The 14,637-nt window shown below is 38.3% G+C and overlaps 1 protein-coding gene across 6 annotated transcripts in view; it reads left to right on the top strand.

Annotated features, from left to right (window-relative positions):
* The window catches only part of LOC135196905 (stress-activated protein kinase JNK-like), a 395,869-nt gene that overhangs the window by 360,451 nt on the left and 20,781 nt on the right, over positions 1-14,637 (top strand). For all 6 annotated transcript variants that reach the window (XM_064223718.1, XM_064223717.1, XM_064223719.1 and 3 more), the window contains one exon: positions 11,983-13,409. In XM_064223718.1, the coding sequence (XP_064079788.1) occupies positions 13,255-13,409 (155 nt within the window). In that variant the 5' untranslated portion in view covers positions 11,983-13,254. Of the gene's footprint in view, positions 1-11,982; positions 13,410-14,637 lie in introns of those variants that run through there.

The following is a 14,637-nucleotide window of genomic DNA, read 5'->3' as shown; positions in this document are numbered from 1 at the left end:
CAAAATATCATTGCTATCATAATGTATATACTATGTTATGACTAAAATTCGCGCCACCAGCCAATACAGCAATGGTTGTTCCAGTCACCTCCCCACAGCCCTAGACGGCCTTATAGACAACAATATGTCCTGCTTATTTTGAATATGAACCTACTCATGCCATTTGCATGCAAGAAATTATTAGAATGCCTTTTATTCGCTCTCGCATAGCCAGATGTCTTTTTATGTATCTACAACGAGGAAAAAATAACTTTAAAGTTTAAAATCCATCGATCGTTTGCGTTTGACTTGAGCAGACTGTTTGTTACAAGCCCGTCATTCGTGCGCTCGTGTTGTTATAAATCGGCTTGTTTATGACCTAAGTAAGAGGGTGTGAGGGTTGTTTGTGTATGTGGGCATTCAGATGTATTACTGAGGAAACATTTTCCATCTCTATCAGAGTAAGCCTACGATATCGGAAACGTTTTCAGCTAAGTCAGAGCTACCTATGCACATGCCTCATCTACCTGAAACCTATTGGGGAGCAGACAGGTGAAATGAAAGCGACTCTAATCACCAAGCATCTTTGGAAACTTGACGTCCTGCTGCAGTCCTGCTGCAGGTTCTTTGTTTTGGTTAGTACACCGTTTGCAATTTCTTTTTCAAAATCTTATTCTGAATGCAAATAAGAATCTGTTAGAGCTCATACATGCTTGTGCCTGTTGAATTCGGACACCACCTCGCCATTGACTTGATGTTTTGACATTTTATAATAACCACTGGAACGCTCTTAACCTCTCGATTAACTCGTCATTTTTTGGTTACGCTCGTATATGCAAGCTTTGAATTCGAAGGGGAACTCAACAAACAAGGTCTTTCTCTCTCTCTCCCGTGTTGGGATTCGGCCACAGACATGTTGGGGTGTTGTCGTAACACGCGTTACTACGAAAGAATGGGCCGGGTGTGTGTGTGTGTGTGTGTGTGTGTGTTGGTTGGATTTGTTTCAGCTCAGACATGAAAGGAAGCGCTGTTTCATTCATTCCTCAATTCTACTCAGGGTTTGTAGACGTAAACGTGTCTCTCTCTCTCTCTCAAAAATAAAAACAGGGAGAAAATCGAGAAAGTAGTTAATTTGGCTGTTGAAAATTCAGGCAACCGGTTACGTCTCTCTCTCTCTCTCCTTGGTATTGTTTTTATGGCTAGAAACCTTAACACTCACCCAGAACAAGCCAACAACTGGATTACACGATAGGCAGTTTGCAAATGGTGAGGTATTGTTTTCTTGTTATTTGTATATGCCCGGTTGAAATTGTAAAACCTCCGTTGTCAGAAGCTTAGCTTCTAATGATAATTAAGGATGCATATCTCGTATCGTCTTTAATGAGGTTCTAATTCGTTTCATTTTTATAATACTTGTTCTATCACTATTGTATTCGAGATTAGCATAGGACTTTTGCCCCCTCCTTGTCATAAGCATAATAATAAATCGGCCTAGTTAGTGACGACGGAGTGCATTCCTTCTGGAAATAGTCCTAACTTTCAATTGCATCACCCAAAGTTTAAGGTGATACTATAGCACTTTTTATTATTACTTTCGGAAGATTTATTATTTAACATATATATAAGCTTTCTAAATTTGTAGTCACAACAAAGATTCTCTTGGATTCGAGAATGGAGCGGAAACAATGTGGTTAAATGACATTTTATACCAAAAATGATGTTTTCTATGCATAAGCTGTTTATTTATTTATTTATTTTGATGTTACAAATTTGTGTACTCTGCCTTGTATCGATCTAGTGTATTTATAATCATCTGCTGACGAAACCTCTTGAGATTACAAGGACATGTGCACTCGAAGTAACCAAAATAGCTGCGTGTGTGTTTCCCCTTCTCTAATAACTAAAAGGCTTTGGGAATTTTCCTGCAACTCTCAGTTTTATCATTTGCCTAATCATTCTCTCTCTCTCTCTCTCTCACAGAATATAGGCTACATATTATGTATATGTCAGCGTCGGTTTAACTTGCCAAGTGCACATACGCATACATAGATTTTTTGTTTCTTCTGCTTATATTTATTCTGTATATATATTGAGAGAGAGAGAGAGAGAGTAGCATAAATGTTTCCAAGAGATAATGTGAATACAGAATCTCTTGGCCTCCTGCTGTCTCTCCTACCTTCTGCTTATGACAGCTTCCAAAAAAAAAAAAAAAAAAAAAAAATCTCCATACTTCGGGGTCCTTCGCAGTCTAGCAATTTGCAGACAACGTAGAATGTCGATGGTGTGATTTTATGTTTTATATTTTATTTTTATAATTGTGACATTATTCTATGTAGAGATTTTGTATAGGCTCTGTATATTCAGCCTGTTGTATTGGTAGCCAGATCGGTAGGTTTATAAAGATTTTTTTCGCATTCCTTTCCTTAAATGGGGTCCTTTGTGCCATATCGTGTATTTGTGTGCTTAAGATAGAGCGGTGTTAATCCAGTTCCTCTAGGAACCTTCTCACTTTGCTTTTCGATTATGATTTAATGGAAACTGATTCAGTAACTGAGTTTCGTCGCTCATTTCAGGTGTTCGTCTTTCTTTCCATGTTTTTCGGGGAAATCATATATTTTGAATAGCTAAATATCCGAAATTTTAAGCTGTATGTTACGATGTCATAAGTTTATTTCTTCAGTTTATTGACTAAACCTTTTTATTAGCCTTTTCCGTCTCTTCTATAAGAATATTTCTCAGAAAGTTCGGTGCCTGTTTCCTTGTTTCCCCTTTCGATAAGTGTGAATGGGAAAAGTCTCTGTTACCGTTTAGGATCAAGCTCCAGTGAGCTGTTACTTTCCTCTGGTGTCAAGCTTTTGAATTTTTTGCAGCTAAGATTTTTTTTGAATTTGGTCAACTTTTATCTTTCAGATGCTTTTATCTTCCCTTTGAGAGCTTAACTTTTTCCTCTGTCGTTTTTGTTTGCATCAGGAAATCCTGTTATATTCTAAGCTTCACTCGCTTTTTACTTTAAAGGTAATAGAACCTAACTTTCAATTTACGTCTCCTCGCTCTTGGCTGCCTCTATTAAGTGAGTGGCAATATTGTGTAACGAAATTAATGGGTTTGGTGCGATGTTTTTCCCTGGCGACGGACACACCTTTGCTGACATTATTATCCCTCACTCCCGTGATAAGAGCATCGGCGAGGAAAGGAGAAGGAATGATGATATAAAAGGAAGGGAAACATATTCCGAAATTCCTTTATGCCGCAGACATAATGAGAAAGGAGCTGACTGAAGAATGGCGGCAGGGCGCGTTCGACTTACAAAATGCGGTCATATTCCCGACTTCCAAAAAGACAGTGAATTCTGACTTTCGGGGTAAACTGGTGAAACCCGTGCACCGGAGCGGTCATCTATTTGTGTTATCGGGGTGTAGGCTTAGAGGGAAACAAAATTAGGAATTCTAAATCTGTATTTTCGTGATCTCGTATCCATACTGCATGGGTAGTAAGCAGAGAAGCAAATAGTAATTGTTTAATGGGAGAAAAGTATGAAAATTAGTTTTTGACGTCTGGTAGCTGCTAAACCGCCGATGAAGCATATATGCAAGATATCAGAGTGATGTTTGTACCTTGATGCTTTTACGGCGACCAACAACATAAAAAGGAATTTGCGTGAAAATCGAGAACCTGTGCAGTGAACAGTTTTTGCCTGACAGAGAAGTCATTTCAAATTGAAGAATTCATTCTTTCAGCAACGAATTCCCGGAAGATTAGCGAGCACACTGTGCCCATCCTTCATGATTTTGGGATTTCCAAATGCAATTTGACATCTTTTTGGGGGCGTTGCTACAACCTGAGACGAATTCTTTGCAGTGATGAGCAGAGCATGTAGAGGAGAGATAATGACCGGAAGACAAATCATCAACGACAGTAAAACCATGACTAAGATATGAATATTTCATCAATGAATATCTTAAGTTGATTTAAAAGGTAATTTGATTTTTATATATTTTAAAGTGATGGAAAGGCTGAGGTAGCCAGTAATGCCAGGGTATAATACCTATAAAACAGTAAAGAGCCAATCCAGGGGATATAAAAGAGGTATGAAAAAGTGGAAGAGGACGACCCTGACTTTGGGGATTGCAGACAAATTCGGGAAGAAACTCCTTGAAAACACTACAAATTGCCAGGAAAGTCTCCCTGGCTGCCTGGGATTTTGGGATGAGGAGGGCGTAGTTTGTGCTTCTCATCTGGGAGATCGCTCAAAAGATGGACTGAACTGGGAAAAGATTTAGGTTGCGCCGGTAATCTCAGTGTCAGTGGAGGATTTTTATTGAAATAGTGCTTTACTCAGGTCAATGAATGAGCGTTCTTTCAAATGAAATGTTGAAAATTTCTTTTCTTAGATTAAATATTGTTGAGAGTGAATATCAATATATGGTCAAACATTTTAACCTCTGTGAATCATTTTTTTTTCTATTATTGAAAACTGCTACCCTGTCTAGTGCAGAGCTTCAATTAATTTGGTATTAAGAAACAAGCTTATTATGATAAAATGGAATAAGTGCGTGTTGATCTTGAGAGTGGTATCAATGAATGAAATGATATGAGTTTGGCCAACCCTTTTGAAATGCTTAATCTTTCTAATTAATTTATACATTACTCCTAAAGGCCTCATATATTGAAAGTCACGTCATAACTTCACTTCCACTTATCAGATTTCTTACAATTTATTTTTCCATAAGCCCCGTAATGTTATAGTAGTGCACCTCGCATGGTGTATTGTAGACATTATCAAGGGTTATTGCAGCGTCCCGTCAGTTAGTTGCATCCACTTTTTATTATTTAAAAGTACCTGCATTTCGAATTCTTCTCTCCAACCTTGCTGTCCAACCACTCCAATTCCCTCATTTCACTGTCCCAAGCTCTGAATGGCTGGAAGTGCCCCGTCGTCTGGCTTGGTGGCCTTGACTTCATAAATCAAATCATTTCATTTTTGATGAGGTCTGTTAAGTAGCAGTTGGACCATAAGTCACTCGCGTCCTCAAGGCAAAAAACATTTTAATGGAGCAATGTAACTTTAGCGAGAAAAAAAAAGATTGATAACAATGTTAATGGAATGTGGAAGGGCGCTAATGCATCAACTAATAACCCTTGGTTAAACATTTGTCGCTGTCCCTCGCAGTGAACTGCTACACTAAGGGGAACGTAATGGAATAAGAGCTACGGCCATGTAGGGTTAATAAAGTCCCCTGTAACAAATCGGAGGCAGTTAGTTTCTGTTAATGGTGATTCCCAGCCCAACGAAATGTCGGGTGGCGCACAACAAAACATCGTTGTTTAGGCTGCGTTCTTCATCTATATAAATGATCTTACTTCTCGGGTACCAAGTCCGAGTGAGTTCGGGTCTGGGCCTTCATATGGATGATGAGAAAGCTTCGTTGTTTAAGTCATATGTCAGCAAAAAAAAATTTTCCACACGAAACACCTTAGATGTGTCACTCCAGTTATCATCGGAAATCATGTGATAGAAAGCCTACCCTGCTATAGTCGTCTTGCAAAGAATAAAAATAAAGCTTTAGCATTGGTAACAGCGTTAATACTCAATTGAATCCATGAGTGGGACAGTTGCGGCTTCTGACACTGTGATTGTTTGGTATTTCTTTGGGAATTACATATTTAATACATCGTGATTTCACATCGAATGTCCTTTGAGACTAAAGCTTCCAGCAATAATTTCCACTTTGGCTTTTGTATTTCATTACAGAAAGACTTTTTAATTGTATTTTACCAGTCTCTGCTCTCGGTTTTGGGGAGTATTATACGCAATGATATAGTGTGCACTGAAAAGTATTTCATGGAATTTTTTTTTACCTTTTTTAAAGGTTCACACGATGGAAATTCATACAGTTAGGTTTGTTATGCACGTTACATTTCGTGAAATTTATCTACTTGTAGGTATGAAGCGTTTATATTTTGTTTTATATTATGTGATCTTGTGTTCAAGTTAATTGTAGGAGCAGGCATGAGGTTTTGATAGCTAGTTTTGTGTTGCGCATTTGAGACATAGTAGCTTAAAAATTGATGCCTTCATACATTCTGAGAGAAGTATGAGAACTTTCAGAATGAGTCCATTTTACCTCTCTCAAAATATAAGTTTTCAGATGAAAGCCCTGTAGTCATTTTGACCTCGCTATTAATGATGATTTGTAAAGATGTAATTTTAAATGCATTTTATTTGCTATATTAGAATTTGATTTTGGATCCCCCAGAATTATGTAAGCTCTTACTTCAGTTGTACAATATTCTTGTATGTATAGTTAAGTATGCATATTGAGGCTAAATTTGTTTGGGTTTTTATTTTGAATGAATATGCTGTTCCCTACATTCCGTATTTCCTGTTAATTAATAATCGTAGCACTCCGAAGTTTTCTAGTTTTTAGTCTTTTAAGTTTTTATGTTGATTTATTAACGGTGGATTTTGAATTTTTATTTTTAATTCCAGTTTCCAAATATACAACAGAAACCTTCCTAGTGTTGGAAATATCAGGCAACCATAAACACTTTTAATAGTTGGTAATTAATGTAGGCCTTATATCATGAATGTATGCATTATATTTTCGGATGAAAAAACAGATTTTAATTCCAGAAGCCTGCTGCCTCTTGCATGGTATGGTATGACATGCAGTGAAGGTGTGTTAAGAATATTGTCCTGTCAAGTCTGCTCTGCTCTCCGTTGTCCCCTTTGAACTCCCTTGGAAAATGAACCAGGGCACAGAATGTTGTATGGTGATATTGCATGGGAGTTTTTTTTCTCTTTTTTTTCAGAATATGGGTATGGGAGATTTGTTTTCAAAGTAAATTTGATTCCTTGCCCTGATTTTTTTATGGCAAAAGCATTTTTACAATAATTTATCTTTCTCTCTCTCTCTCTCTCTCTCTCTCTCTCTCTCTCTGTCTTTTGTTTTAGTGTTTTGGACGCATTATCCTCAGAGTGAGGACCTGCTCCTCTCAGGGAATATTTCCCTCCTCTTATCAGGATAATGAGAGGCGGTGACAAGCATACGAGTTAGAATCGAGGAAGGAAAAGGGTGACATGGGAAGAGGTAACGAAGGGCGAGGGTAAGCAGAAAGGCGAAGGGTCTCTCTTGAAATTTTTAGGCTTTTACGTTCTTTTTATTTTGAACTTTTGCAGCTGCTTTTCTTTGATGCATTCTGTCATTGTTCAGTAGGCATTTTATCATAAAAAGCTTATCATTCTATTTATCAAGTGATGTTAAAGTTGTTACTTTACTATATTACTTTTGTTTGTATTCACAAAAAGACATTATATAAGGGGGGACGAGCTAGTAGGTTGGCAAGGAAGTCTTCTCATTTGAATAAAATGTTTGTGCTTGAAAGGAAGGAGTGTTACATTCAGGCTATATGATAGCAACACAGATAACACAGTAGCTGTCTTGCCAGAACATTTTTTTATCCAGTGACAGCAAAAAATGATTTCCCATTTGCATAAAATGTAGATTTCGGCTTGGATGAGAGAGAGAGAGAGAGAGAGAGAGAGAGAGAGAGAGAGAGAGAGAGAGAGAGAGAGAGAGGAGAGAGAGAGAGAGAGAGACGGGGGGGGGTTCATCGTCGCATATGTTCAGCCCTCCTCCTCGTAGTTCCACTGGAAAACACAGCCTTGGTTTTATAATTCGTTACTTTTTCCATTTCCCTTCCATTCGTTGTTTGCAGTTGGTCTGATCTCTTGATTTCACCCTCCTTTAATGTCCATCTCTCCTACCCATATAGAGACTTATGGTCCCGACCAGGATTTATCATCATCTTTAAATTTTTATTAAAGCACTTTACCGGCAGTTATGTCCATAAGCAGTAGTTTTCTTTTGCTGTTGTTTTTTTTCGACGTTAAAATTCTAATTTATTTTATTTTTCGTTGCCGCAGTCAGCAGTCAGCAGTCGTCCGATACTTATTATGTTCCTTTCATCATTTCTACTCTTTCCCATCGGAATGAATGCCCTCCCTCCTCACTTCATATCTTTCGTTCCTTCAACAATCGTTCTCGTTGCCTCTGCGACTGTTTTTTATGCCCACACAATTCGTTGCAACCCTCTTTTTGAGTTTGGTCACAGTCTGATCATCTGGAAATCTCGGTTTTCCGTCTGAACTCCAATTTTGGTAGACTTTTTAGCCTCTTCCAGCGCCTCTCCTGCTTTTAGTGTAGCTACGTAGAATACTGCAATTTATGAAATATGATTCCATTTCGTACTTCCTTTCCTGCATAGCCAGGGGCGTAATTTTGCGGGGGTTGCCACCCCCAACAAGTAATAGCATGTTTTGTTTTTCAATGTGCAATCATAAATATATGAAATTTCTCGGAAATATTACGTTTCTTGATCTTTGTCTGTCTACTAGTTACCAGTGATGATGAGATAGACAAACAGTAGCGGGAGTATAGAATTTTTGCTGAAATACCTTGCTCATGTGGCTTCAAAAAGCACATTAAAAAAAAAAAAAACTGGCTGATTAGGCTTGCCTCGCTCGCCTAAACGTCTTTACCCTCCTTTTTAGTTGCTCCGTTAGTCTACCCGGTTAGCCTTCGTCTTCAAGTGGGCTCGCAATGTCCATCCAATGAATTGAGTTGAAAGTCGATTCAGTACGCTTTCGCTACTGTTCACCCCCGACAACTTTCATCGTGGTGAAAGCCTTCATGTTGTATGTTTAGGCGAGTTCAAAAGTTATTATTTACCTACGGATCTTTCATTAGGCGTCTTTTCAGGACCTGTGGAATAGTACAACTCCCACTTGGCTGTTTTGAAAGTTTAGTTGCGGAGAGCCTCTCTCTCTCTCTCTCTCTCTCTCTCTCTCTCTCTCTCTCTCTCTCTCTCTCTCTCTCTACACACACACACACACACACATAGATATATATAATAGATATATATACATATATATTTATATATATATCATACATATATCTATATATATATATATATATATATATATATATATATTATATATATATAGATATATATATATATATATATATATATATATGAGAGCTAGCAGAGAACCCCTTAACCGAAGTTATATGCATTGCAGGCATTGTTTTCCTATGTCCTGTCAAAGGAGACAAATTGAGGCTCTACGTTTTCCAGCATCGAGAAAGTAATAGGAATAGTTTTCGATCGTTCTCGGTTTCTTAGAAAATATTGAATGCAATAAGGTTTTTATCTTGATTCTGAGAGAGAGATAGAGAGAGAGAGGAGAGAAGAGAGAGAGAGAGAGAGAGGAGATGGAGAGAGAGAGAGAGAGAAATTTGAGTACGTTATACTGTTTAATCACGTGACTGAAGTAAGTTAATTTATTTTTGAGAAAAACACAAATGCATACGATTAGAAACTGAAAACAGTTTTTAAGATTTTCGAAGAATTTTACCAATTAAAGTGTATACCTTATACTTAATGTTAGCATAAGTGTTCATTAAAGGAAGTGTGATGTTTAATAGTGGAAATAATAGGCGTTCGTCTCATCACTTACTTCTTACTGTAGTTTTCTCCATTTGCAGCCATTGGTTGGTTATTTTGAGTAATTAATGCATGTAAGAATAAGCGTCCTACATTGTAAAAATATTAAGAAAATGACTCATAACCCACGAATTAACAATGACGTATGTGCAGTTTGTTACTGTATAGAATTTTAAATTTAACAATTTTCTATACTAATTATAAACTTGTTTGTTTAAATGTTACATGTAGAAGCTAGTTTTAAAAAGTTTAGTTGCTCAGGAAATATCTGTAATATCGCTCCCAATCTTTTGTATTTAACTTCGTCAGCATGGGGAAATTGAACGTCTGCTTCATTATTATTATTATTATTATTTTTATCATCATCATCATAGTCCTTCTATTCGACTGGGTGGTATTTATAGTGTGGGGTTCCGGGTTGCATCATTTTTCTTACCATGTGCGCTGTTTCTAGGAGCACACTCCTCTGCGTGAGTCCTGGTTGTAGTGCCTTGTGTATTGTCATGTGTTCCTGAGTTTTCTGGTCTATGCTACGGAGTCAGCCTTTGTCCAATCCACTACTCCTGAGCTGTATCTGATTATTGATACTGCCCATGTGTTTTTGGCTTTTTCATGTTTCCTGCGTTGAGATTTGATTTGAGGATCGCCTTAAGTTTGCATATATTATTATTATTACTACTATTATTTCAGTAGATCTTCATGACATTTGATTTAGAGGTACCCCACGGTCTGATTAATGGTCCAAGTGATGATGACAGACATGTTTTCAATATCAGTACGTTAAAAAAATAAAGTAAAACCCATTAAAAATCGACTCTTTCACTTGGCAGTTTCAGTGTCATTTATCAATTTCAGTGTCATATCAAAGCTTCTCCTCCAGAATGGCAGATTATGTGCAACGAAAAGTGACTGTGTGTGTGTGTGTCCTTTATCAACGAAGTTGGCATCTGTTCTCAGCTGAAAGGAATGTCGAATTGTTCTTAAAAGATTCCGAAATTGTTAAACGTGAAAGAAGACTATGGCCAGTCTGTTAGATTTACCCCAACGTTTTAATTTTGTGAAAATCGGAATATTCTGTGGCATGGCGAAGTTGGGTCGTTTTGATTTAATTATATGTATCTAAATAATCACTTTATGGAATAATCTCATTTGCATAGCATTTTTTTCCATAAAAATATCTGTAAAGGGAGTATTTTTCCACGTTTTGTAATGGTGTTCATGCAGTTTTGTATGTAATGGGAGCTATAAAAATCTTTAATATGATCCTTTAGTTGGGTTTAAAAAAGAAAATGAGGAGGAAGAATAATTAACGCAACAGACTGATGAAAAATTGATATTGGAAGAAACGAAAATGTCAGAAACGTTGATATTCCTTTTGACTTTTTCATTATACTTCCTTTTATAGAAATACAAGTATAATACGATTGTTTTGCACACTTTCCCTTACGGATGTGTCGTAAAAGTATTAGTTTAACGGTCTGATATTATAGCAAGGAATACTCTATTTCAGTTTGTCGTGTATTCATGCAGTGTGAGGAGAACGAATGGTGTTTTCGAAAGAGAATGTTTCGATTTTTCTTTTCTTATCATAGACACGGTGATGGTCGGAGAGAACTTTCAAGTATGCCGCAATTTCCATACTCACATTTTTTTGTTGCTCAAATTCCCAGTTGAGATTCGGTGAAGTAGTTTCTTATGGATTCGGATCAGGAATGAGGACGGTCACCCAACTGTAGTTTGAAAGGTCTGGACGTCTTTCGTAGGTAATATGATGATTGGGATTTCAACTCCTGAAAACATTTGTTCCTGCTAAACTGGGCAGAGTTTGATTTGTATTAAAATGGCTACTGTTGGTTAAATTGGCCTGTGTATGATTGTATGGGTAGAACTGTCAACTACCACCGCACATTCTTGTTTCCCGCCAGTCGCCTTAACAAAATATTACCAAGCCTTATTTATGTTTACGATATTTACCGACTTTGGTTAGATTTTTGCGTTCATTACCAAGGGTCTGGTACTAAACACGGCACCCATATTGCACGGGAACTGGTGGTGGTTACAGAACTATAATATTGAGGCGTTCAGTAGTAGTCGTCAGTTTGACAATTTACTTGTACAATTGAGTGTATATTTTTATTATATTCTAGGTTTTTTAGTGTTCTTTCATTGCCACGATTTGGAGTTCCGTTTTGTGATTGAAATATCAGTAACCGAAAGTTCTTAAAAATATGTTTAGGTTGTATAATTTTAGTTCATCCTGTGTGCTGATTTCCCTCTGGTTTATTTTTGCTTTGTGAATTTCAATTTTTGAATGTGAAAACCAGTAAATTGTGCCATTTTCAGTGTTTACCTTACATGGATTGATTTTGTATCAAGTTTAACGTATGAAAGTATCTGTAGAACACTACACAAATCACTTACGCTCAGGTCACATGAGATTAATTCTGCATCACAAGTAATATATAATAATCTTATGTGTCGTCTCCTTCTTTTCAGGTGATTGCCAGGTGGTAAGCAGAGACGCCGAAGCAGGGATGATGATGATCACCATGATGATGACGATGATGATGGAGACCGTGGTGGCCAGAGGCTTGGTTTAGCCAAGCGTTTCAGTCTTCGTTGTTGTTGGGGTCAACCCATGAATTCGTTTGTGGGCTGTGTGTGCTGGTGCGAAAACTTCGACTTCGGATTCGAGTGGGACTTGTAGTTGTTATGGGACGTTCATCCTCCATGTTAATTTATAGTGGTGGGACCCAGTTGCTGCAACATTTCTTCTGCGTTGATCGTTGAAGCGACCACTTCAAAAGAGGAAGTCGTAGGTTCTGGAAGTAGAAGACGAGGAAACGAACGCGGCCCCGCTCTCTCTCTCCTACCTAACTCTTTCTAGAAGCTTCCTTCTGCGCTGTCTCTTCTTCCCTCTCGCTGCTTTCCTGTGGATTGAACGAAGATCAACTTTGCATTTTGATGTCTGTCGGTTTTCACGTTCTCTCATTTACTTATGCTTCTTGAGGTGGTTCTCCTTCATGCACGTCGCCTCGCCGTCACAAGAGGCAGATAAGAGACATAGAGGGAATTATTAATGGTCCCTTGGTGTTGCTTATTACCTTCGAAGCTCCTCTTCTCCCCTCCGCCCTCTTTCTCCTTTTGAGAAAAGGGTTGTTGTTGTTGTTGTTGCTGATGCCCGGAGGCTTTTTTTAAAGTTGAAGTCTTAGCGTGGAGGGGCTCCCCCATCCCCCAAGGCCCACCTTCATCACCACCACGACCACATCTTGTCAAGGATCGTGTTACTCTTTTAGGCCGAGGCTTCATATACATATACTCAGACGCTGAAGATAGAGGAAAGAAAAAAGAACGCGTTTTAAGGCAGTGTCAATTGCGTTAGTCCCCTGACCTGGCTATCTCTCACTCTCTCTCTTTCTCTTTCTCTTTCCCAGAGGGGGAACTTTTAAATAAGACAAGGCCCTTTTTAGCCGATTTGACCAGCCATCGGTCCGTGTGATATTAGCGGCTGAAGGGAAACAAAGCAGCAGCCATCCCAGAAGCAGAAGGTAACGAAAGGTCATTGAAATCGAGGCGAAGCGAGAGGCGGGCGTGCGGTGGTGGGCGTGAGAGCGACAGGACGAGCGAGTGAGTGAGTGAGTGAGTGAGGGAGGGAGGAGACTTGTGTGTTCGAGAAGTGTTTCCTCGAAGACCATCGTGGTGGAGGTCAAAGTGGGCCGAGTGAGTAAGGTTGGAGAGGCTGGGAGCAGCCTTCCGGACGGCGGACCTATGCCGCTCTTGAGCCCCCGGCCAAGTCCCAAGATGGCCGCGCCCAGCAACTCCAGCCTTTTCTACACGGTGGAGGTGGGCGACACGCGCTTCACCATCCTCAGGCGCTACACCAATCTCAAACCAATAGGCTCTGGAGCTCAGGGCATTGTCTGGTGAGTGGTTTATTTCTTGATGAGTTACGCACTTTTGTTTTTCATTCAAATACGATACTCGTCCTTTGGGCATATTATTTCTGGCTTAGATTTTTCTCATCTAGTGGTTTTTAAAAGTTATATAATAACTGTAGCTCTACGCATTTTAAGTTAATACTTACGGGGTTTCGCACTTATTGTATGGTAATGTTATTTCAGCATAGCACCATATACAAGATCTATTTACATTAATCACAGACAAGCAGAGATTTTATAGCTTAGAATGATTATCTAGAGTAAATGCATACCAGATTTAAGTAGCCTCTGATAATCACCAAGGAGATTTAAAATGCGTTGAGAATGTGATCGAATAGTCGTATGCAGTGCGAGTTTAAGTCTAGAGTGAGTGTGTATGTGTGCAGTCACAAGGTCTTTAACGCTCTCTGAGAAATGAGAATATGCTAACAGATTCTTCACAAATAACGAAATTTTTACTGAACTATAAGAATGTGCCTTTAGATTTGCCACTTGCAAGGGGATTTCATTTATTACGAGAATGTTTGTAGATTAAACACACTAGGAAATTTTAACAATCCAAGAGGAAAGTTTGTAGATTAGCGTAGATGGGAGTCTTAATGTGTGTGAATATTTGTCATCGCAAACAAGACAAGGCATGTCATTTGTTAAAAGATATTTGCAGGGTTAGTCCCATACAAGGAGACCTTCATTTTGGATAACGTTGTCACCAACGGATTACACCGTGGATTTAAGGAGATTACACACACAACACACACACACACCACTAGAAATCTGGTCTTTGATTGTAGAGGCAAAGTTTTGACCATTAAACTACATAAGTTTATATTGTGTGTTTTGTTCTTTTTTTTTCACTGGGTCTTATTGTGTTTTGCTTTTACTTCCCTCAACCTAAATGTTTAGAAGTCAGATTATAAATAAAAAATAAGATAATCTGTCAAGGGATATAGTAGTATTCAAGTAAGACATCTCCACTTCCTTGATTTTCTGCTCAAGAGTCTTTAAAGAGGGGTAGAGTATGAGGAGGAGAGTCTTTGTGGAATATATGAGGCCTCTTATGATGGCTCTCATAAAAAAGAAGTATGGGATGTGTAAGGCATTGTGGACAGAGACTGCTTTCTTGTTTATCACCTGAAAATACTGATGCCTACAGTATAGTATATCATCACCATTTTGCACTTTACTTTTAGTTTATTTGTCTTATTTCAAATGA

The sequence above is a fragment of the Macrobrachium nipponense genome, chromosome 18 (assembly GCF_015104395.2).
Source record: "Macrobrachium nipponense isolate FS-2020 chromosome 18, ASM1510439v2, whole genome shotgun sequence".
NCBI classification, from domain to species: Eukaryota; Metazoa; Arthropoda; class Malacostraca; order Decapoda; family Palaemonidae; genus Macrobrachium; species Macrobrachium nipponense.
The sequence above is the reverse complement of the archived record's forward strand: the minus strand, read 5'-3'. Positions and strand labels throughout refer to the sequence as shown.